The sequence below is a fragment of the Salvelinus fontinalis genome, chromosome 6 (assembly GCF_029448725.1).
Source record: "Salvelinus fontinalis isolate EN_2023a chromosome 6, ASM2944872v1, whole genome shotgun sequence".
Classification (NCBI taxonomy): Eukaryota; Metazoa; Chordata; class Actinopteri; order Salmoniformes; family Salmonidae; genus Salvelinus; species Salvelinus fontinalis.
Genome location: NC_074670.1, coordinates 33099905 through 33123322, shown reverse-complemented (window position 1 = coordinate 33123322; position 23418 = coordinate 33099905). Strand labels below are relative to the sequence as shown.

The 23418-nt window shown below is 45.2% G+C and overlaps 2 protein-coding genes across 2 annotated transcripts in view; one reads left to right on the top strand and one right to left on the bottom strand.

Annotated features, from left to right (window-relative positions):
- Positions 1 to 12078, bottom strand: part of LOC129857706 (four and a half LIM domains protein 3-like) — a 42738-nt gene extending 30660 nt beyond the window's left edge. Inside the window, exon 1 of the mRNA XM_055926208.1 lies at positions 11782 to 12078. Coding sequence (XP_055782183.1) covers positions 11782 to 11860 — 79 coding nt within the window. The 5' untranslated portion in view covers positions 11861 to 12078. The remainder of the gene's footprint in view (positions 1 to 11781) is intronic.
- Positions 12079 to 17060: 4982 nt separating this feature from the next.
- On the top strand, positions 17061 to 18785 carry LOC129856703 (uncharacterized). The gene is made up of 2 exons (XM_055924435.1): positions 17061 to 17768; positions 17964 to 18785. Exons 1-2 carry the CDS (start codon positions 17232 to 17234, stop codon positions 18756 to 18758), a joined length of 1332 nt encoding a protein of 443 aa, XP_055780410.1. The 5' UTR covers positions 17061 to 17231; the 3' UTR covers positions 18759 to 18785.
- The last annotated feature ends 4633 nt before the right edge of the window (positions 18786 to 23418 follow it).

The following is a 23418-nucleotide window of genomic DNA, read 5'->3' as shown; positions in this document are numbered from 1 at the left end:
TCAGCCTGCCTGCCTCTGAGTAGAGAACTCGACTGTCTATTCAACCACGGAGATAGAGAGAGAGAGAGAGAGAGAGCGCGAGAGAGAGACTGCTACTGAAGATACCCGATAAGGAGTTACATTCTTGATGGCCCACCAGTTTCATCATGCGGAACAGGGATTTGCTTGTGTTACTTAAAGAGGGGAACACACTCACTCGCAGCTGTGCTCCAAATAAACAGCCATATTTAAGAGGAGAAAATGCATATCTAATCTGTACAAGTAACAGCTTTTAACGCATTCATGCAAGCCGGGTCGTCCAGGGTGAGCCAATCCATAACTTGGGTTGAGGAGTTTACGCACGTACACACTTCACCACAGCCCCTTCAGAGAAGATGAGATGTGAGTAACAACTTGATATGGTACAGGGTTCAATATCTGCACAAAAATGTGTCCACATGCATCCAAACACACACAAATTCAAGGAAATGCGCACACAGACTCTCCTCCGATTACGGCACATCTGTGATGATGTCACAGTCATTTGGTTTCATTTCTTGCAGATGTGGTGGGAGGCTAGGCTCATTAAGTGTTGGGAAGCAATCACGCCTAATACACCGGCCTTGGCACTTAGCTCAGCGTGTGCGCGAGTGAGTGAGTGCTGGGGCGAGGTGGGTAGCCGAACCATATAAAGACAAAGCCACTGCGGTGGTGTTGATGGTGCTGATGGCATGTTGGAACAAACAAGGATTGCAGGCAAATTGCTACGCCAGGACATCACTGTTACGAGAAAGCCTTGTGAGAATGCTGTTGTGGAAAGATGTCAGGTCCTCTAATGCTCTCTGGTTGTATCGTTAGCATTAGCGCCGGGCCTTGTTCAGGGCTGTTGAGCATCACTCTTTGGTGGGGATCATAGCAAGCCACAATGCCTCAAAGTGAAGGCCAATTAGGCCATATGCTTGGTGTGTGAGAACAACCCAAAAAAGGAAGACAAAATCCATGACACTCCAGATGAACAATGACTTCTATCACATACATTATGGGAGGTGTAAATCTAGGCGAGAATAGGATTACTGAAAGATGACAAGAGATCCTACATGCTTATCACGAGAGGGTGATTTCAGGACAGTCTGTCCCACAGATGTGGTTTTTGGGCCCGCCCTTAAGTTCACAGAGTAGAAGTGTCTTGGTCTTGAAAGATACTATATAAAACCCATGTATTATTATCATCAGAAGAAATCAAACAGAAAAAGGTTTGGGTTTATGTGGTTGATTGATGAATGGACTTCTCGATAAAACGTCATCCTTCTTCCTCATTGCTATTCCTTTTATTGTTATCAGACAGTAGGTTTCTGGTAGGTCGCGGTCCTCGAAAATAAATGCTTTGGGAGTTGCCAAAGTAATTACAGGGGACAGCTACGGAAGGGCTGTTCAAGTTACTGTATGGCGAATATATCTGTATAACATATACACTTCCAATTCAATGGAGGACATAGAGTTGCTGAGTGAACAGCAGCAAAGAAGCCTCTTCACAATGTCTTTCCCAGTTTGTTGCAAGGCGAAATTACACACCCTACCACGCTGTATAAATTATTGGCCTTACACCCCCCCCCCCCCCAAGTGCCTCTTAACCATATAGGCCTATCCTATGATTTAACCATTAGCCACATCCCAACGTAACCATTACTGTATGCATGAAATTCATAATACACATCACATTACTCGTTATCTCAAAACCGCTGCAATTTGTCCTCAAACTCGCAATGTGTGCCTTGATGGGACTTGCTTGTTGGTTCTGGAGGCATGTTTGCTTGAAAAAAAAAAAAAAAAGATTTATAAATGGCCTCCATTTATTGGAAAATAAGAGTGATGTTTACAACTGACAAGGCACTGTGGTGTGGCTGCCAGTGTTCTAGGGCACATTCTCGAACAGTGTTGCAAGTCTAGGCGAGGGGGATAGAAACGCATGCCAAACGCTGAAGTCAACCATCAGCCTGCCTAAACCAGACTGAACACTGTCCTCACTATTGTTTCACAACAGTTCAACTTAGATGGCAGGTTAACTCGCTATAGATGTGCCATCAAAATGGTGAACCTTTTCTAACAGGATAACACTAATCACGAGGGAGGTGTTGATACTAACTAGACAGTCCGTCTTGCGTCATGACTAGGGCCATGTGTTTTTTTGCGAAATCATGTGATATGATTTCTTTTTGATACCTTTTTTTATTTATCAAAACTGTCCTCTCCATGTCAGATGGTCCCGCATCATCCTCAGCCAATTGCTTTCATTTGTCTAATTCTTATTTTTGGATGAGGCTTAAAATACAAGGATAAAAACAAAATTGTACTATGTCACGTGATTGTTTTGTGCAGAGGGGCCTAAATATGATTACATGCCTTTCAACAACTCAATAGCTGTACTTCTCATAGTCTTGCAGTAGACAACATCCTCCTGCTGTAGGTCTGGGCGCAGCCAGGGAACCAGTCATGGCTGACTCACAAAGCCGGATACATGACTGGGGGGGGGGGCGGGGGGGTGATGACGCGACAGGAATCACGCACCTAAAACATCTGCTTCGTCACAGGACCATGGAGCTGTCGCTGACATCATGCAGTGCCAACGCAGCTCGGAGAGTGGACAGGGCTTTCTCACAAAATGTTATCGGAATAGCCAAACTCTTACACAACATGCATTGACAAGATCGGGTAGACAGTAAGGATTACTTGATGTCATAGGAGGGACCAAAGAAACATTTATGATAGAAAGAGTGTAAGGGGTGAGGGGAGAAGTGAACAACAATATGGCCTAAATAACCTTTATACCTGAGAGAGAGAGAGAGAGACCAGAGAAGAGACAGCAGAGCAGGAAGCACCTATATCTGGCCCTTCTTTCGACACTTAACAAACCTCCAAACGAGCTTCAATGCCATACAACACTCCTTCCGTGGCCTCCAACTGCTCTTAAATGCTAGTAAAACGAAATGCATGCTCTTCAACCGATCGCTGTCCGCACCTGCCTGCCCGACTAGCATCACTACGCTGGACGGTTCTGACTTAGAATATGTGGACCACTATAAATACCTAGGTGTCTGGCTAGACTGTAAACTCTCCTTCGAGAGTCATATTAAGCATCTCCAATCCAAAATTAAATCGACTTCCTATTTCGCAACAAAGCCTCCTTCACTCATGCTGCCAAACATACCCTCGTAAAACTGACTATCCTACCGATCCTCGACTTGGCGATGTCATTTTCAAAATAGCCTCCAACACGCTATTCAGCAAATTGGATGCAGTCTATCACAGTGCCATACGTTGTCACCAAATCCCATATACTACCCACCACTGCGACCTGTATCCTCTCGTTGGCTGGTCCTCGCTACATACTCCATCCAGGTCATCTAAAAGTCTCTGGTAGGTAAAGCGCCGCCTTATCTCAGCTCACTGGTCACCATAGCAACACCCACCCGTAGCACGTGCTGCAGCAGGTATATTTCACTGGTCATCCCCAAAGCCAACACCTCTTTGGCCGCCTTTCCTTCCAGTTCTCTGCTGCCAATGACTGGAACGAATTGCAAAAAAATATATATTATTTTATTTTATTTTTTAAATCACTGAAGTTGGAGACTTATATCTCCCTCACAACTTCAAGTATCGGCTGTCAGAGCAGCTTACTGATCGCTGCAGCTGTATACAGCCCATCTGTAAATAGCCCATCCAACCAACTACCTACCTCATCCCATATTTGTACTTGTTTTCTGCTCTTTTGCACACCAGTATTTCTACTGCACATCCTCATTTTCACATATATCACTCCAGTGTTAATTGCTAAATTGTAATTTACTTCGCCACTATGGCCTATTTATTGCCTCACCTCCTTACTTCATTTGCACACACTGTATACAGATTTTTCTATTGTACTTTTGTTTATCCCATGTGTAACTGTTGTTTTTGCTGCACTGCTTTGCGTCATCTTGGCCAGGTCGCAGTTGTACATGAGAACTTGTTCTCAACTGGCCTACCTGGTTAAATAAAGGTGTTTTTTTTTTAATATTTTTTTTTTTCAACTACGCTGCCTCCCGCAGGGGGTCAAACTCTCAGAATCGGATTTCAGCCATTTACCAACTAAATAGCCGCTGGAGGAAGCCGTGCCCCCTCACAATAACACTGCAGCACCTGGACACCCACCCCCACTCACGCAGGAAACATGAGGTCACTTCCCCCCATTCACAGACAGGCCAGACACACTCCAGCTGCCTGCCACACACCCCCATACTCAATTGAAGGGTGCTTGGTTAGTGGCTAGTCTGACTACCAGAGGAAGGCAGGAAGAAGGGGGAAATGGCTGTTGTGGTTTGAGGATATAGGATACAGAAAGAAAAGCCTGCTTTGGAGGTAATGCTTGACAGGTTCATTTCAGGATCACTTGTGTGCTCAATACCTTTATAATGTTCTATTTTCTGAAGAACTAGTGTTCAGATTGCCTGGGTAGCTTTTACGTCGGTCTTAAAGTAACTGGCCATCTTAACCAATATTTCACATACCGCAATACTGATTCCCCTTAGAGTGTTTGAGAGTCAGCAAATAGACAGCAAGCAGACCGCAAAAAGTAACAGGTTCCAGTAGCTTCAACAGAGTTGGAGAAAGAGGGAACGAAAGGTGTGCAGTGTCAAAACTACAATTCAACATTCCAGTCTCTAACAACCTGCAAGCAATTGACTGTGGATTGTCCATCATCGTTGTACTATGGGCTAGAAACTGTCAGCCCCCAAACCCACCCACTAGCAATTCTCTACACCGCAATAACATCTGCAAAAAATGTGCATGTGACTGATACATTTGATTACAAGTCATTATGGCACCACTCCAAAAACAGAGAACTGCTAACCTTCAGCAAAACACAGAGATCTCCAAATAAAGAGAAAGGGCAAAGGGGGTACCTAGTCAGTTGTCCAACTGAACGTATTAAACTGAAATGTGTCTTCCGCATTTAACCCAACCCCTCTGAATCAGAGTGGTAACGGGGTTCGGCTGCCTTAATTGACGTCTTCAGCGCCCGGGGAACAGAATGTGATCGCTTAAAATGCCATGGAGAGAAAAGGAGGAAAGAGAGGCAAACAAATACATGATATACTCCATAAGCTGGGTCAAGGCTGGAATGCCAGACACTACATAAAGGATGTTTACTTTTGGCTTTTATTGCCCTCTTGTGAAAAAAAGTAACTGTAAAACCATCAGACTGGCCTTGTTGGCACAGCAGGACACTACAGATACACAGTTCTTCATAGGAGGAAGTTGATTTGTGGTGTACAAGTGAGAGGAAGAGCCATTTGTTTGATTTCAAAGTTGACGATAGTACATGGCTTTGAGCTGAACTACCACTGTCCATGTAGGGTCAGAAATGATTGACACCCTTGATAAAGATGGAGCAATAATGTCTGTATAAAATAAATGATTCAAATAATATTGTATGTAACAAAAAAAACAAGGGAAACTGTTTCACACAAAAATAAATTGCTCAGAAAGATTGTTTAACAAGTATTTTTTTAAATCAAAATGATTGACACTGACATTGATTAGTGATGTGAAGTTCGCAAACAGTTCATTAATCTAATGACTTAATACACACTCCTTCAGCTCAGTGGCTCAGGAGCTGTGCTCCGACCAACAGCTGTCTGTCATATATGCGTGCAGGGAAACATTTCATGCTACTGGCAGCATAAAGAAGAAAACAGGGGGGAATTTACTTGGCTCATCGCGCTCTAGCGACTCCTTGTGGCGGGCCCGGGCGCCTGTAGACTGACTTCTAATGTCAGTTGAACGGTGTCTCCTCTGACACATTGGTGAAGCTGGCTTCGTGGTTAAGCAGGCGCATGTTAAGGAGCGCGGGTTGGGGGTCATGTTTTGGAGAACGCATGACTCGACCTTTGCCTCTCCCAAGCCCGTTGGGGAGTTGCAGTGATGAGACAAGATCGTAATTGGATATCACAAAATAGGGGAGAAAAGGTGGGTAAAATACACACAAAAAAATGATATACATGTATTGAACTGATAACTGATCGCATGGTGCAAGAATTAATGCAATTCATTTATTATTGAATGTTATGGACAGATTTGAAGAACCAAAACATACAGTACACACAGCCTTTGCTCAACAAACCCGAACTCGAGAATGAATCGTTGGGGTCGTTTGGCTATAAACAATGTCCAAGTCTCAGTGACAAACGACAGCTCCAATAAGCCCCTTATGAGGAATGACATGTGAACGAGAGGCTTGCAGAACCATGACTCTTTAGAGTTGTCAGTTCATTGTTCACTGCTAACGGGTCCTGCGTGTTCTGGACATTACTGACTCTAATGAACAAAATGAGTTGAAAGAGGTGTTCTTTTGACTGAAGGAGTCGAAAAGATCCGAGTCGGTAAAAAGAGCCGAACTTCCCATCACTACTAAAGATTCCTATAAATAAATGAGTCAAAAGTTTAGTATTTGGTCCCATATTCCTAGCACGCAATGACTACATCAAGCTTGTGACTACAAACTTGGATGCATTTGCAGTTTGTTTTGTTGTTCAGATTATTTTGTGCCCAAGAGATATTAATGGCAAATAATGTAGTGTGTCATTTCGGAGTAACATAGGTAGGGCCCTATAAAAATCTGTCAAATCTTATGTTTATTTTCCAGGTTTCTGTTTTCCCCTGCTTTTTGCTCTCAAAATCACACCTTTGTAATAGAAAACAACAAAATTAGCTGTTCTAAGTCCACAACAATGCTTAAACCACATCAGGAGACCACTTGGGGTCTGGGAAAAAAATCTAAGACAATTTCATTTTTGGGTGTAGTTACCCTTTAAATATAACTGTGCACCATCCTGAGACCATTTGGTTAGCAATGTTTCTGTAATGCTCATGTGATTGCAGATTTTACAAAACAAATGGCCACTGGATTGATACAAACAATCAGGTAGGCATAGGCTACTTTGTAGTTAAGATTTAATTGAGAAGGTTTTTGGGAACCTTTGCATCTACCAGAAGAGGTTGTCTTACATTAGCATCATCGCTAACAGCAACACAAAGTGGTAGACAAATGCGCAAATTAGGACAGGGGGATTCCTGTGCCGTTGCCTCTTCAGAAAGCTTATGGGAAAATAGGATTCACTGATGCATTTTGTTCATGTCTTATGACATTTGGCATATTAATGCATTTCGTTGATTTCCTATGCTCAATAAAATGTTTTAATATTGTTGAATTCCGTTTTAATGTCTGGATTCTGTGATTCCGTGCGTGTTCTCCGCAACTGATTTTATAGGACCCTAGAGAGGGTCAAAGATCATACCCCGTAGACATGCTAACCTCCCCTGTTATTGTTAATGTGAGAGGTTAGCATGTCTTGGGGATATGATCTTTGACTTTCATAAGTGACAATGTGATGCCACAGTAAAATTAAGAGCATCGATGTCGAAAGTAATCTAATTCTCGTCTAATCTAATTTTATAAATCAAATGTAATTTAGCATAGAGCAAAGACAAGGATTACTATTATTTATATCCATGTTTATGAAACAAGCTTTGTATTTGAGCTAATGAATGAAGGTTTTTCCATAAGATTAACAATGGTAAGACACTCATTTCCATCCTTGTTTATGAATCAATAGCTTATTTAAAATAATTGATGAGATCTTTTATAAGACATACACTACAATACCAAAAGTATGTGGACACATGCTTGTCGAACATCTCATTCCAAAATCATGGGCATTAATATGGAGCTGATGCCCCCTTTGCTGCTATTATAGCCTCCACTCATCTGGGAAGGCTTTCCACTAGATGTTGGAACATTGCTGCAGGGACTTTCCTCCATTCAGCCACAAGCGCATTAGTAAGGTTGGGCGATTAGGCCTGGCTCGCAGTCGGCGTTCCAATTCATCCCAAAGGTGTTTGATGGGGTTTAGGTCAGGGCTCTGTGCAGGCCAGTATTTGTATTTGCAGGCCAGTCAAGTTCTTCAACACCAATCTCGACAAACCATTTCTGTATTGACCTCGCTTTGTGAATGGAGGCATGGTCATGCTGAACCAGGAAAGGGCCTTCCCCAAAATGTTGCCACACAGTTGGAAGCACAGAATTGTCTAGAATGTCATTGTATGCTGTAGCATTAAGAACTTTGGAACTAAGCAGTCAAGCTCGAACCATGAAAGAGCCCCAGACCATTATTCCTCCTTCACCAAACTTTACATTTGGCACTATGCATTCGGGCAGGTAGTGTTCTAATGGCAGATGGTGAAGCGTGATTCATCACTCCAGAGAACACGTTTCCATAGCTTCAGAGTCCAATGGCGGCAAGCTTTACACCACTCTAGCAGACCCTTGGCATTGCGCATGGTGATCTTAGGCTTGTGCGGCTGTTTGGCGATGGAAACCCATTTCATGATGCTCCCAACTAACAGTTCTTGTGCTGACGTTGCATCCAGAGGCAGTTTGGAACTTGGTAGTGAGTGCTGCAAACGCGCTTCAGCACTCTGTGGTCCCATTCTGTGAGCTTGTGTGGCCTACCACTTCGCGGCTGAGCCATTGTTGCTCCTAGACGTTTCCACTTCACAATAACAGCACTTAATGTTGACCGGGGCAGCTCTAGCAGGGCAGAAATTTGACGAACTGACTCGTTGGAAAGGGGGCATCCTATGACAGCACCACGTTGAAAGTCAATGAGCTCTTCAGTAAGGCCATTCTACTGCCAATGTTTGTCCATGGAGATTACATGGCTGTGTGCTCGATTTTATACTCCGGTCAGCAACGGGTGTGGCTGAAATAGCCACTAATTTGAAGGGGTGTCCACATACTTTTGTACTTTTGTACATACTTTTGTATATATCAAATTAGTGGCTATTTCAGCCACACCCGTTGCTGACCGGAGTATAAAATCGAGCAGCGTAGCCTAGTGGTTAGAGCGTTGGACTAGTAACCGGAAGGTTGCAAGTTCAAATCCCCGAGCTGACAAGGTACAAATCTGTCGTTCTGCCCCTGAACAGGCAGTTAACCCACTGTTCCTAGGCCGTCATTGAAAATAAGAATTTGTTCTTAACTGACTTGCCTAGTTAAATAAAGGTAAAAAAAAAAAATATATATATATATATATATATAGTTTAATTGGAATGGTGCCGATTTATAAATTAGCTTGAGCATCTGTTATATTGTACCAACACACAAAGAAGAGAGGCTCCGTCAAAGAACACTGTAGTTTGTCAGACCTCTGACACCTTAGTGAGAGAGGTTAAGGGTGTGTTCCTCAGCTAAGGCGAGGTGACGCAACAACCAATGTGGGAACTCTGCCGGTTCGCGCTCGGTTCATAGCCAAAAAAAAGTATACCTTAGGGGCCAACCTAAATGGTGCCGCCGACGGAAGAAGAGTTACCGCCTGCGTCGGCGAAAGGGCAGTGAATTGAGCAGCGCTGTAGCTGGTGTCCATCGCCTAGCTCCCGCAGCAATGCTGCTAAATGAACAATGTTTGGAGGGAAAAAGGCCGGGCACAGAGTTAAACTAATTTTTGCCATCTACATTGGAGATGTGAATTGCAGGCTATTACCACTGCCATGTCTGCACTTGGGTAGAATCCACATTACCCTAGCCATTAGCCAAACAAAGAAAAACCTATTTCAAAGTTGATACATGTGCATCCAGGTATACTTATGTGGGTGAGTCAACTTATTTTAATGACATTATTTAATACATGTTATTAACAAAGTGTGCACCACTTGAAGTAGAAATTGAAAATACAATTATTACATGAAACAAACTACAGGAAATGGGTTAACTGCTAAAAAACTGCAGTAATGGTTGCTTTGGTTGTGAACAGCCTTGTGTCTATTTACATTTACATTTACATTTAAGTCATTTAAGTCATTTAGTCTATTGTAGTCCTTTAGGTGTAGGAAACCAGGGATCTCTAAAGTTGTCCCGGGTGAAGCAGGAGGCAGGCAGCATGCAAGGGAGAACCCACTGCGCTGGCGCCTTACCTAGTCGGTCTGGAACTCACAGTAAGCCTGGTAACACAGCTATTTTAAGGGTATGATTTATCTTCCAGTGACCACACCTTCCCTTTCTCGCCCAATGTAACACGTGTGAAACGGCAACTGATGAGACAGAGACATGACTAGGGTTGCAAAATTCCCAGGTTTTCCTGCTTATTCCATACTGATTCCCAAAGTGTTCTAACCAAGAACTGCTCAGCCTTGGGGACTGACCACCGAATCAATGAGGGGGGAACTGCTCAGCTAGCAACCTCCATCAGTGCCAGGATGCCCCAGGCATGCCAGTCCTGATGACAGCCTTGAGGTACGACATGTAGCACGAAAGCCAGGGAAAAACAGAAGGAATAGTGATGGTAAGTATTCCATGGCTCCGTATCAAATGGCACCCTATTCCCTACATAGTGCACTACATTGGACCAGAGCCATATGGGCCCTATGGGTTGCATTTTTTGTAGGGAATCAGAGGAGGTTGGTGGCACGTTAATTGGGGAGAACAGGCTTGTGGTAAGGGCTGGAACAGAATCAGTTGAATGGGATCAAACATGGTTTCCATGTGTTTGATGCCATTCCATGTGTTCCTTTCCACCCATTATTATGAGCCGTCCTCCCCTCAGCAGCCTCCACTGTAGGGAATAGGGCTCCATTTGGAATGCAACCCATCTGTGGGCACTGGACAGGCCAGCACTCCGTGACAAGAATAGTCCCCTTTTCCCTGCAATCGTTCCCTCTCTTCTCCACTCATGGCTCCCTCGGCCTTCAGTCCCAGTTATCACTGTGTGTAATTACTGAAGGTGCTAAGTGGCAAGAATGTTCATATTCCCCCAGTGCAACTGGAGCATGTTCAGGGACACTAAAAAGTCTAGCGAACCTCCAATTATCTCAGCACTTCTATACCCTTGTATAGAAGACATGGTCAAATACTGAGTTAGTAGACATAATAACAATGTGTAGACATATTAAATATCTATCCAACCACAACAGAGACTTGGAGAAATCCACGAGTGAAGTGATATAGCCTACTAGGTCACCTTTCCTACTATACTTATAAAGGACATCATTGGAGTGGTTTAGGTGGGAGCTATTGACCATTTGTTGCTTTCGAAATGTGGTAAGTAGAAACGTCATATGGAAATTGACATATCATTAGGCACAAGATCCCATTCTGAAGGCTCTGACGTGCTTGACGTGAGACAACAAAAGCGTACATGCTGTAATGGAATTACTTTATAACTCCCGTTGTTGCATTGTCCAGTAGAACGCTTTAGTTTACAAGTATAGTCTAGTCTCAATTTCCAATTGTTCTCAGGTTACTTAGTCTCATTAGTATAATATGGACAAAACTGCTGCAAAGTAGGCTATTTTCTAAATTGTCGGATGTTCCTTTCCTCCTGTCCTGACATGCATTATTATATGCATTGCTGTATCTATCCTTCATTCATTCAGAATCCGGGAGCACTGCTGAACTTCTTTTCTGCCTCACATTGCAAATGAAAAGTTAAAAACTGAAAAGTTCAAATTAAACGCATTTACTTCAATAAATGCATATTATGCCTACATTACTGACATCACGCTAAAATGCGCAATGAATGGGACTCACAATAGCACAATAGAATGATTAAAAAGAAAGTGGTTTTTATCAGTAAATCCATGTGCAAAGAATAAGAAACGTGTGTGTAGGCCTACTCTAGAGTTTACGTAGGTCTACCTAAGAACAGTGGAGATATGATGGCGAAAAGTTTGCAATTCACTATTCTAGGTAGAGTGGGTGATCGCGCTTACCCGACGTTATATCTGCTGTTGAATGCACCTTTGCGACTTGACAATCGAAGCCCACCTCTCGTGCTGTGTCACCAGACATTCAAACGATGAGAATTTCTGCCGGTCGCTACTCCAGTGGCAGATTATTATACTGTTCAATTTTTCCCGTTCCTTTTTCACTGCAGTCTACTCAGACCTCTAACTGTACTATGTTGAAGTGTGACACAGTTCACCGGCTCTACTGTCTATGAGGAAGTTGATGGTGAGTCACAAGACCCCGCCCCGATATTGGAGAAAAATCTCCTCCCTCTAACTTCGAACCTTCGGACTGTGCTGTGCTGTGCGTTGGTCATGTAGGCCAGGGATGGGGAAACTGGCAGCCCCCCTTTTGTAGGCCCGCGATGAATTTCCCTCCACAAGTCGGGGTCTCAATTTACTGTTGAGTAAGTAGTAGAATACACAAGGTGCAATTTCAATAATTGGGTTGTACCTCAGCAGTTGTTCTATTGTTATGTCACTCAATTAGCCCAAACAAAGTATATTCACACCTTACACAGATGCAAGTTCTCCCAAAAAATATCCTAATGGAAATGGTGATTTGATTGCAATCTAGGCTACAGCTGATATCATTATTTTGCTAGACACACATAACAGGTAGGTGGGGATAACAGACAAGTAGGCCTAGCTTATACACAACACTGACAAACAAACCTGCACAACAATATGGACAGTAAGCCTACTACTGTATAGTTTTGTGTTATGGACTTGAATTGCCATTGCGTAGAGTTCATCCAATGTTGTCAACAAGTGCATAATAGGCCCTCTGGGATTGGTATTGCTTTCATATCCTTTGGTCATTCTTTCATTACGTTTTTTCTTGTTGTAAGTTTATTGATAGCTTTTACACATGTTAAACTGAAACCTATATGTGTGTATGTGTGACCAGAATCAATACTTTCTCTTATTTTCCCAAAACAGCACGGCTGTTCTTTCTCTTAACTCAGGCATGATCTATCTGGCGCACTTTGCCCCAATATGGGTAATGATCTCACTTCCTCTTTCCTACAATTTGTCTTCTGTTCCCCCCATTTTTTCATTTGTCTCATCTTGTCTATATGAGTCAACAAGAGGGAGCGTTCTCAATAGAAATGTCAACAGCAAAACGTGTCTCTGAGTAGGATTATTGATCTAGGATCAGTTTGGCTTTTTAGATCATAACGAATAACATTATAAGGACATGACGGTCCCTGATCCTAGATCAGCACTTCTAGAAACATTTTTTTATACACTCCCAGGAATAGAGGAGAGGTTAATCCAAGTGTTTCATCAGCAAGCTGTGCTGAGCCTGTAGAACATGATGTTGACACATGCATCACCCTACACCATGATATTGTTCTGGTCTGAACTGGTGTGTTTTGACCGGCACATTTTATTTAGACTACACGGAGACAAGTGCCTGGGCTAGCTCTAGCAGATCTCCATTTCACATGGTTCTGCACTGAGTCCAAACACATTTGACATAACTAGGCATGAGTGCCAACTGGGTGCCAACGGCTCCAGTTCACTGAGGACTTGGTCAATAAAAAGATGGATGTGATCAAATAAATCTATGGTTTTCGAATAATAATTTTAAAAAGGAACAGGCCTCCCGGGTGGAGCAGTGGTCTAGGGCACTGCATCGCAGTGCTAACTGCGCCACCAGAGTCTCTGGGTTCGCGCCCAGGCTCTGTCGCAGCCGGCCGCGACCGAGAGGTCCGTGGGGCGATGCACAATTGGCATAGCGTTGTCCGGGTTAGGGAGGGTTTGGCCGGTAGGGATATCCTTGTCTCATCGCGCTCCAGCGACTCCTGTGGAGGACGCATGGCTTTCAACCTTCGTCTCTCCCGAGCCCGTACGGGAGTTGTAGCGATGAGACAAGATAGTAATTACTAGCGATTGGATACCACGAAAATTGGGGAGAAAATGGGAGAAAAAAAAATAAAGGAAATAGTTTTGAGCACAGCTTGGATTATTCTGAAAAGCAGCTTTTAAAAGAAAGTGTTTTGAGTGCTGCCTCGAAATCATCAATGTACATAGATGGAAAACAAGATAGTGTCATTTGGAAAAATAACTGGGTGGATATGGTCTTGACATTGAAGCAGGGTCCTTACCAAGAGTGTGCATGTTACTGTTAGATTCAGTATACTGTATTTAATGGGATAAAGAACACACGCATGTGATGTAAACCATATCAGAAACCCTATTTTATATTTTACAACCTGCATCATGGGTTGCAAAACCTTATGGAAAAAACTATTGTATCACATTTCCTAAAAGGATGAGGGTTGATAAACAAGGATTCTTCACATGTTTCCTAAGACATGTGAGACTCCTCAGTCTTCACGGTTCAAAGGCAAGACTATTGGAAGAGTGTGTCTCTGATACTGTCAGGACCTCTCAACACCTCACTCCCCTAATTATAAATTCTTATTTTACACACCTAGGTGGAAGCCTGTCAGTCCTGCACAACAAATTAGAGAATAGAAGCCGCTCTATTCACACAGGGAAAAAGTGATCTTCCCAGAGATGTTGAGAAATGTTGAGATCCATATTATACCCCAACACAGAACAACTCTCTGTCTCCATTTTGGAAAAGAAGCACAGAGTTTAATTGAAGCCCTATGACTCTAGAGATATGAGTATGATACATTTCCTGATGGGGGGGGGGGGGGGGGTTACCAGTGCTGATGGGAAAAAATATAGAGTGAGTTGGCAATCGGAGGCTGGCATTTATCTCAGGTACCAGCAAGGTATTATCCCCCAAACTGCTCCAGGGGTGTTGCTTTGCGGCTGACCCTGTTCTGCACCCAGCCTGTCGCGTTTGTGTGTGTGTGTGGTGTCGGGTTGGGAACCGTCACGGCAAAAATAACACGAGTGCCAATTTTCCACCAGAGTCCAGTAATGTCAGGACACATTTTGACCTTTGATTTAGATTTAGATTTTTAGATTCAATTTAGAATCAGATTTGGATGCGGTTCGGAATACGACCTGGCATGACCTGTTATGAGTTCAGCCAGGTGACTGTCATGTACTGTACGTGTCAAATAAAACGGCACAAAAAATAAATGTTCATTTCTGAAGGGTGTTGTCGCATCTGCCAAGAGAGTTAGCCATAATGGGTCACCATAGGCTAGAGTAGCTATATATAGACCATGTCTAAGACCACGTATTTTTGACCACGTCTAAGAAGTGGTCAAAGAAGCTATGAGTCTTGTGGGTCTTGGAGCGAGCAGTCGCACTTCGCTTCGCTCCACAGGTAATATTACATTTCATTACAGTACAACGTTTTGATTTGTTTGATCTGAGCAATTTTTCTTAGCTAGCTACATAGCCGTCTTTGTATCAAAGATAATTGTGTAGTTTAGAGTAATTATCGAGGTTAGCTAGCCAGCTATTTTCGTCCTTCTAACGTAGTCAACACTGCTAGCTAGCCAGCTAGCCAACTTCTACCGAATAGCAGCACTGTAGAAACTATTACATCACAACGGAACGACTTGATTAGTGTAGTGTTAGCTAGCTACATAGTTGTCTTTGCTGTCTTTGTATCTAAGATAATTGCGTAGTTTAGAGTAATTATCGAGGTTAGCTAGCCAGCTATTTTCGTCCTTCTAACGTAGTCAACACTGCTAGCTAGCCAGCTAGCCAACTTCTACCGAATAGCAGCACTGTAGAAACTATTACATCACAACGGAACGACTTGATTAGTGTAGTGTTAGCTAGCTACATAGTTGTCTTTGCTGTCTTTATCTAAGATAATTGTGTAGTTTAGAGTAATTATCGAGGTTATCGAGGTTACCTAGCCAGTTATCGAGGTTACCTAGCCAGCTACACTTTCAAACAAAGTCAACAACGCAGCCACTGCTAGCTAGCCTACTTCACCAGCCAGCAGAACTGTATCATTTTAATCATTTTAGTCAATACGATTTTTGCAACGTAAGCTTAACTTTCTGAACATTCGAGACGTGTAGTCCACTTGTCATTCCAATCTCCTTTGCATTAGCGTAGCCTCTTCTGTAGCCTGTCAACTATGTGTCTGTCTATCCCTGTCTCTCCTCTCTGCACAGACCATACAAACGCTTCACACCGCGTGGCCGCTGCCACTCTAACCTGGTGGTCCCAGCGCGCATGACCCACGTGGAGTTCCAGGTCTCCGGCAGCCTCTGGAACTGCCGATCTGCGGCCAACAAGGCAGAGTTCATCTCAGCCTATGCTTCCCTCCAGTCCCTCGACTTCTTGGCACTGACGGAAACATGGATTACCACAGATAACACTGCTACTCCTACTGCTCTCTCCTCGTCTGCCCACGTGTTCTCGCACACCCCGAGAGCTTCTGGTCAGCGGGGTGGTGGCACTGGGATCCTCATCTCTCCCAAGTGGACATTCTCTCTTTCTCCCCTGACCCATCTGTCTATCGCCTCCTTTGAATTCCATGCTGTCACAGTTACCAGCCCTTTCAAGCTTAACATCCTTATCATTTATCGCCCTCCAGGTTCCCTTGGAGAGTTCATCAATGAGCTTGACGCCGTGATAAGTTCCTTTCCTGAGGATGGCTCACCTCTCACAGTTCTGGGTGACTTTAACCTCCCCACGTCTACCTTTGACTCATTCCTCTCTGCCTCCTTCTTTCCACTCCTCTCCTCTTTTGACCTCACCCTCTCACCTTCCCCCCCCTACTCACAAGGCAGGCAATACGCTTGACCTCATCTTTACTAGATGCTGTTCTTCCACTAACCTCATTGCAACTCCCCTCCAAGTCTCCGACCACTACCTTGTATCCTTTTCCCTCTCGCTCTCATCCAACACTTCCCACTCTGCCCCTACTCGGATGGTATCGCGCCATCCCAACCTTTGCTCTCTCTCCCCCGCTACTCTCTCCTCTTCCATCCTATCATCTCTTCCATCTGCTCAAACCTTCTCCAACCTATCTCCTGATTCTGCCTCCTCAACCCTCCTCTCCTCCCTTTCTGCATCCTTTGACTCTCTATGTCCCCTATCCTCCAGGCCGGCTCGGTCCTCCCCTCCTGCTCCGTGGCTCGACGACTCATTGCGAGCTCACAGAACAGGGCTCCGGGCAGCCGAGCGGAAATGGAGGAAAACTCGCCTCCCTGCGGACCTGGCATCCTTTCACTCCCTCCTCTCTACATTTTCCTCTTCTGTCTCTGCTGCTAAAGCCACTTTCTACCACTCTAAATTCCAAGCATCTGCCTCTAACCCTAGGAAGCTCTTTGCCACCTTCTCCTCCCTCCTGAATCCCCCCCCCCCCCTCCTCCCTCTCTGCGGATGACTTCGTCAACCATTTTGAAAAGAAGGTCGACGACATCCGATCCTCGTTTGCTAAGTCAAACGACACCGCTGGTTCTGCTCACACTGCCCTACCCTGTGCTTTGACCTCTTTCTCCCCTCTCTCTCCAGATGAAATCTTGCGTCTTTTGATGGCCGGCCGCCCAACAACCTGCCCGCTTGACCCTATCCCCTCCTCTCTTCTCCAGACCATTTCCGGAGACCTTCTCCCTCACCTCACCTCGCTCATCAACTCATCCTTGACCGCTGGCTACGTCCCTTCCGTCTTCAAGAGAGCGAGAGTTGCACCCCTTCTGAAAAAACCTACACTCGATCCCTCCGATGTCAACAACTACAGACCAGTATCCCTTCTTTCTTTTCTCTCCAAAACTCTTGAACGTGCCGTCCTTGGCCAGCTCTCCTGCTATCTCTCTCAGAATGACTTTCTTGATCCTAATCAGTCAGGTTTCAAGACTAGTCATTCAACTGAGACTGCTCTTCTCTGTGTCCCGGAGGCGCTCCGCACCGCTAAAGCTAACTCTCTCTCCTCTGCTCTCATCCTTCTAGACCTATCGGCTGCCTTTGATACTGTGAACCATCAGATCCTCCTCTCCACCCTCTCCGAGTTGGGCATCTCCGGCGCGGCCCACGCTTGGATTGCGTCCTACCTGACAGGTCGCTCCTACCAGGTGGTGTGGCGAGAATCTGTCTCCGCACCACGTGCTCTCACCACTGGTGTCCCCCAGGGCTCTGTTCTAGGCCCTCTCCTATTCTCGCTATACACCAAGTCACTTGGCCCTGTCATATCCTCACATGGTCTCTCCTATCATTGCTATGCAGACGACACACAATTAATCTTCTCCTTTCCCCCTTCTGATGACCAGGTGGCGAATCGCATCTCTGCATGTCTGGCAGACATATCAGTGTGGATGACGGATCACCACCTCAAGCTGAACCTCGGCAAGACTGAGCTGCTCTTCCTCCCGGGGAAGGACTGCCCGTTCCATGATCTCGCCATCACGGTTGACAACTCCATTGTGTCCTCCTCCCAGAGTGCTAAGAACCTTGGCGTGATCCTGGACAACACCCTGTCGTTCTCAACTAACATCAAGGCGGTGACCTGTTCCTGTAGGTTCATGCTCTACAACATTCGCAGAGTACGACCCTGCCTCACACAGGAAGCGGCGCAGGTCCTAATCCAGGCACTTGTCATCTCCCGTCTGGATTACTGCAACTCGCTGTTGGCTGGGCTCCCTGCCTGTGCCATTAAACCCCTACAACTCATCCAGAACGCCGCAGCCCGTCTGGTGTTCAACCTTCCCAAGTTCTCTCACGTCACCCCGCTCCTCTGCTCTCTCCACTGGCTTCCAGTTGAAGCTCGCATCCGCTACAAGACCATGGTGCTTGCCTACGGAGCTGTGAGGGGAACGGCACCTCCGTACCTTCAGGCTCTGATCAGGCCCTACACCCAAACAAGGGCACTGCGTTCATCCACCTCTGGCCTGCTCGCCTCCCTACCTCTGAGGAAGTACAGTTCCCGCTCAGCCCAGTCAAAACTGTTCGCTGCTCTGGCACCCCAATGGTGGAACAAACTCCCTCACGACGCCAGGTCAGCAGAGTCAATCACCACCTTCCGGAGACACCTGAAACCCCACCTCTTTAAGGAATACCTAGGATAGGATAAAGTAATCCTTCTAACCCCCCCCCCCCTCCCCCCTTAAAAGATTTAGATGCACTATTGTAAAGTGGTTGTTCCACTGGATATCATAAGGTGAATGCACCAATTTGTAAGTCGCTCTGGATAAGAGCGTCTGCTAAATGACTTAAATGTAAATGTAAATGGTAGTTGCTTGTCCAAATGCAATATCCAATTGGTTGCTTGTCAAAAAATTAAACGTAGGCTATGCATAAGTAGAAGACAATGAGAGAATCCTAGGCCTAGAGCTCACAGCTGCTTGAGCTGAAGCCTGAGATGAACTGTCTTTACCTCAGGATTGCAGACATATTTTGGAGACTTACAACATCCACCACCCACTCTACCTCACTCTGAGGCTCCATAATATAACAGGTAATCCAGTAATATACACCACAACCTCAAGCAGAGAAATTAAGCAGCAGACTTAACAGTTAATTGTAGATGATTTACGTTTTATAGGAATTTGTGGTCGGAGAGTGAGGGTGGGAATAAGGTCCAGTGGTGCGCTCACTGTTGCTGGCTCTCGAGGAACAGAGGAGGAGATGGAGAGAAAAGACAGGAAGAATGTTATGTCTCGCACTATATGTCTTAGAGGCTGGGTCTCCTCATAGAAACGTAATGTAATTGTGCTGGAAAAATATTGTGGTCTTGGTTGGGGGACTAAAATGTTAAACTCCTAACCTGGTCCCAGATCTGTTTGGGCTGTTTGCCAACTTCTATGACCATTGTCACGCTAATGACCATAGGAGTTAGAGAGACAGCACAAACAGATCTGGAACCACACTAAGGAACTCCTTTCGAGGACCTTTCTGACGGGGTCGGCCTGTTGTAAAAAAGGCCCTGCAATGGTCAGGGCCAGGGAGACAGGACCAGAGTTCTGAACTCAGCCACTGTCCAGCAGGCTTATTTCACTGCTGTTATTTTTACAGGGTCATATTAAAAACCAAATAGGCCATAGATCTGGATTATTTGTAACTTATTTTGTACCTAATGTTGTTGTTACCATCTCTTATGACCAAAAATAACTTCTGGACATCAGAACTGGGATTACTCACCACGGACTGGAAGAAGCTTTTTCCTTTAATGAGTCCGACGAGAAAGATATACTACTCTCCCGGGAACAGGCCCAGATCCACGTCATTTGCGTGAAGAAAAGACGAAGGAAAAGAGGACGCAGATCAGGCTGCCTTTTGAGAATCCGTAGGAGAGCGAGTAGACTCCCATGGCCATCAATTCTACTTGCTAACATGAAATCATTGGAAAATAAAATGGATGACCTACGATTACGATTATCCTACCAACGGGACATTAAGAACTGTAATATCTTGTGTTTCACCGAGTCATGGCTGAACGACGACACAGACAATATAGAGCTGGAGGGATTTTCAATGCACCGGCAGAACAGAGAAGCTACGTCTGGTAAGACGAGGGGAGGGGGGTGTGTGTCTTTTTGTCAAAAACAGCTGGTGCGCAATGTCTAATATTAAAGAAGTCTTGAGGTATTGCTCGCCTGATAAGCTGTAGCCCACACTATCTACCAAGAGAGTTCTCATCTATATTATTCGTAGCCGTCTATGTACCACCACAGACCGATGCTGGCACTAAGAGCGCACTCAACCAACTCTATAAGGCCATTAGCAAACAAGAAAATGCTCACCCAGAAGCGACACTCCTAGCGGCCGGGGACTTTAATGCAGACAAACTTAAACCAGTTTTACCTAATTTTTACCAGCATGTCACATGTGCAACCAGAGAAAAAAACTCTAGACCACCTTTACTCCACACACAGAGATGCATACAAAGCTCTCCCCCGCCCTCATTTGGCAAATCCGACCATAATTCTATCCTCCTGATTCCTGCTTACAATCAAAAACTAAAGCAGGAAGTACCAGTGACTAGCTCAATACGGAAGTGGTCAGATGGCGCGGATGCTACGCTACAGGACTGTTTTACTAGCACAGACTGGAATATGTTCCGTGATTCATCCAATGGCATTGGAGTATACCACCTCAGTCATCGGCTTCATAAATAAGGGCATCGACGACATCGTCCCCACAGTGACCGTACGTACATATCCCAACCAGAAGCCATGGACTACAGGCAACATTCGCATCGAGCTAAAGGATAGAGCTGCCGCTTTCAAGGAGCGGGACACTAATCCGGAAGCCTATAAGAAATCCTGCTATGCCCTCAGACGAACCATCAAACAAGCAAAGCGTCAATACAGGATGAAGATTGAATCCTACTACACCGGCTCTGACAATCGTCGGAAGTGGCAGGGCTTGAAAACTATTACGGACTACAGAGAGAAACCCAGACGCAAGCTGCCCATATTCGTACCAGATGAGCTAAATGCCTTTTATACTCGCTTCGAGTCAAGCAACACTGTAGCATGCATGAGAGCACCAGCTGTTCTGGATGACTGTGTGATAACGCTCTTGGTAGCCAATGTGAGCAAGACCTTTAAACAGGTCAACATTCACAAAGCTGCCGGGCCAGATGGATTACCAGGACGTGCACTCAAAGCATGCACGGACCAACTGGCAAGTGTCTTCACTGACATTTTCAACCTCTTCCTGACTGAGTCTGTAATACATACATGTTTCAAGCAGACCACCATAGTCCCTATGCCCAAGGAAGTGAAGGTAACCTGCCTAAACGAATACCTCCCCGTAGCACTCACGTCGGTAGCCATGAAGTGCTTTTAAAGGCCGATCATGGCTCACATCAACAGCATCCTCCCGGACACCCTAGACCCACTCCAATTTGCATACCGCCCCAACAGATCCACAGGTGACTCAATCTCAATCGCACTCCACACCGCCCTTTCCCACCAGGACAAAAGGAACACCTATGTGAGCATACTGTTCATTGACTACAGCTCAGCGTTCAACACCATAGTGCCCACGAAGCTCATCACTAAGCTAAGAACCCTGGGACTAAACACGTCCCTCTGTAACTGGAACCTGGACTTCCTGACAGGCCGCCCCCAGGTGGTAAGGGTAGGCAACAACACGTCTGCCACGCTGATCCACAACACTGGGGCCTCTCAGGGGTGTGTACTTAGTCCCCCCCTGTACTACCTGTTCACCCACGACTGCGTGGCCGAACACAACTCCAACACCATCTTTAAGTTTGCTGATGACACAACAGTGGTAGGCCTGATCACCGACAACGATGAGACAGCCTATAGGGAGGAGGTCAGAGAACTGACAGTGTGGTGCCAGGACAACAACCTCTCCCTCAATGTGAGCAAGACAAAGGAGCTGATCGTGGACTACAGGAAAAGGCGGGCCAAACAGGCCCCCATTAACATCAACGGGGCTGTAGTGGAGGGGGTCGAAAGTTTCAAATTCCTTGGTGTCCGCATCACCAACGATCTATTATGGTCCAAACACACCAAAACAGTCGTGAAGACAGCACGACAAAACCTTTTCCCCCTCAGGAGACTGAAAAGATTTGGCATGGGTCCCCACATCCTCAAAACGTTCTACAGCTGCACCATCGAGAGCATCCTGACCGGTTGCATCACCGCCTGGTATGGCAACTGCTCGGCATCTGACCGTAAGGCGCTACAGAGGGTAATGCGTACAGCCCAGTACATCACTGGAGCCAAGCTTCCTGCAATGCAGGACCTATATAATTGGCGGTGTCAGAGGAAAGTTGTTAGAGACTCCAGTCACCCAAGTCATAGACTGTTTTCTCTGCTACTGCACGGCAAGCGGTACCGGAACGCCAAGTCTAGGACCAAAAGGCGCCTTAACAGCTTCTACCCCCAAGCCATAAGACTACTGAACAATTATTCAAATGGCCACAGGACTATTACATTGACCCCCCCCCCCCCCCTCCATTTATTTTGTACACTGCTGCTACTCGCTGTTTATTATCTATGCATAGTCACTTCACCCCTACCTACATGTACAGATTACCTCTAACCTGTACCCCCGCACACAGACTCGGTACTGGTACCCCCTGTATGAAGCCTCGTTATTGTTATGTTATTGTGTTACATTTGATTATTTTTTACTTTAGTTTATTTGGTAAATATTTTCTTAACTCTTCTTGAACTGCACTGTTGGTTAAGGGCTTGTCAGTAAGCATTTCACAGTAAGGTCTACACTTGTTGTATTCGGTGCATGTGACAAATAAAGTTTGATTTAATTTGATCTGCCACCATAAGGGTATTCCGAAATCCCTGACCCTTGGCGAATGCTCTTGTCCTCCCACTCTAGGATCTACGTGTTATGACTCACAATCTTCATTCTACTATCTACCCCCCTACAATAATTCAACAGGCATTTTGGCTTGTAGTGCTGATTAGTCCAAATCTACGCAGACATTATTTAACCCGTAAATCCTAAAGTGCTATCTGTGTTTTGGTAATTAGACTCATGTTAGTGGACTAGTATATCACAGTGGCCCCGAGGCAGACCCCGAACAGTAGGGTCATTAGAGATGAAAATGAAAAACAAGTGAGTGACATAAAGTGGAAACACTGAACCCATTCAGAGGTTTCTTCATCACCCGCAGAATATTCTGCTCGCTGGGCAAGTCTCACACATATTAAACAGATTCTTTGTGGTCATGTGGGATAGAGCACAGAGAGTGCAAATCCAGAAAGATGGTTTGTGGAATAGTGGAAT

Coding starts and splice junctions, on each gene's coding strand:
- LOC129856703 (XM_055924435.1), top strand. CDS start 17,232: ATGGCCGGCCGCCCAACAACCTGCCCGCTTGACCCTATCCCCTCCTCT. Junction 17,769..17,963: donor TGACAGGTCGCTCCTACCAG/GTGGTGTGGCGA, acceptor TCTGATGACCAG/GTGGCGAATCGCATCTCTGC.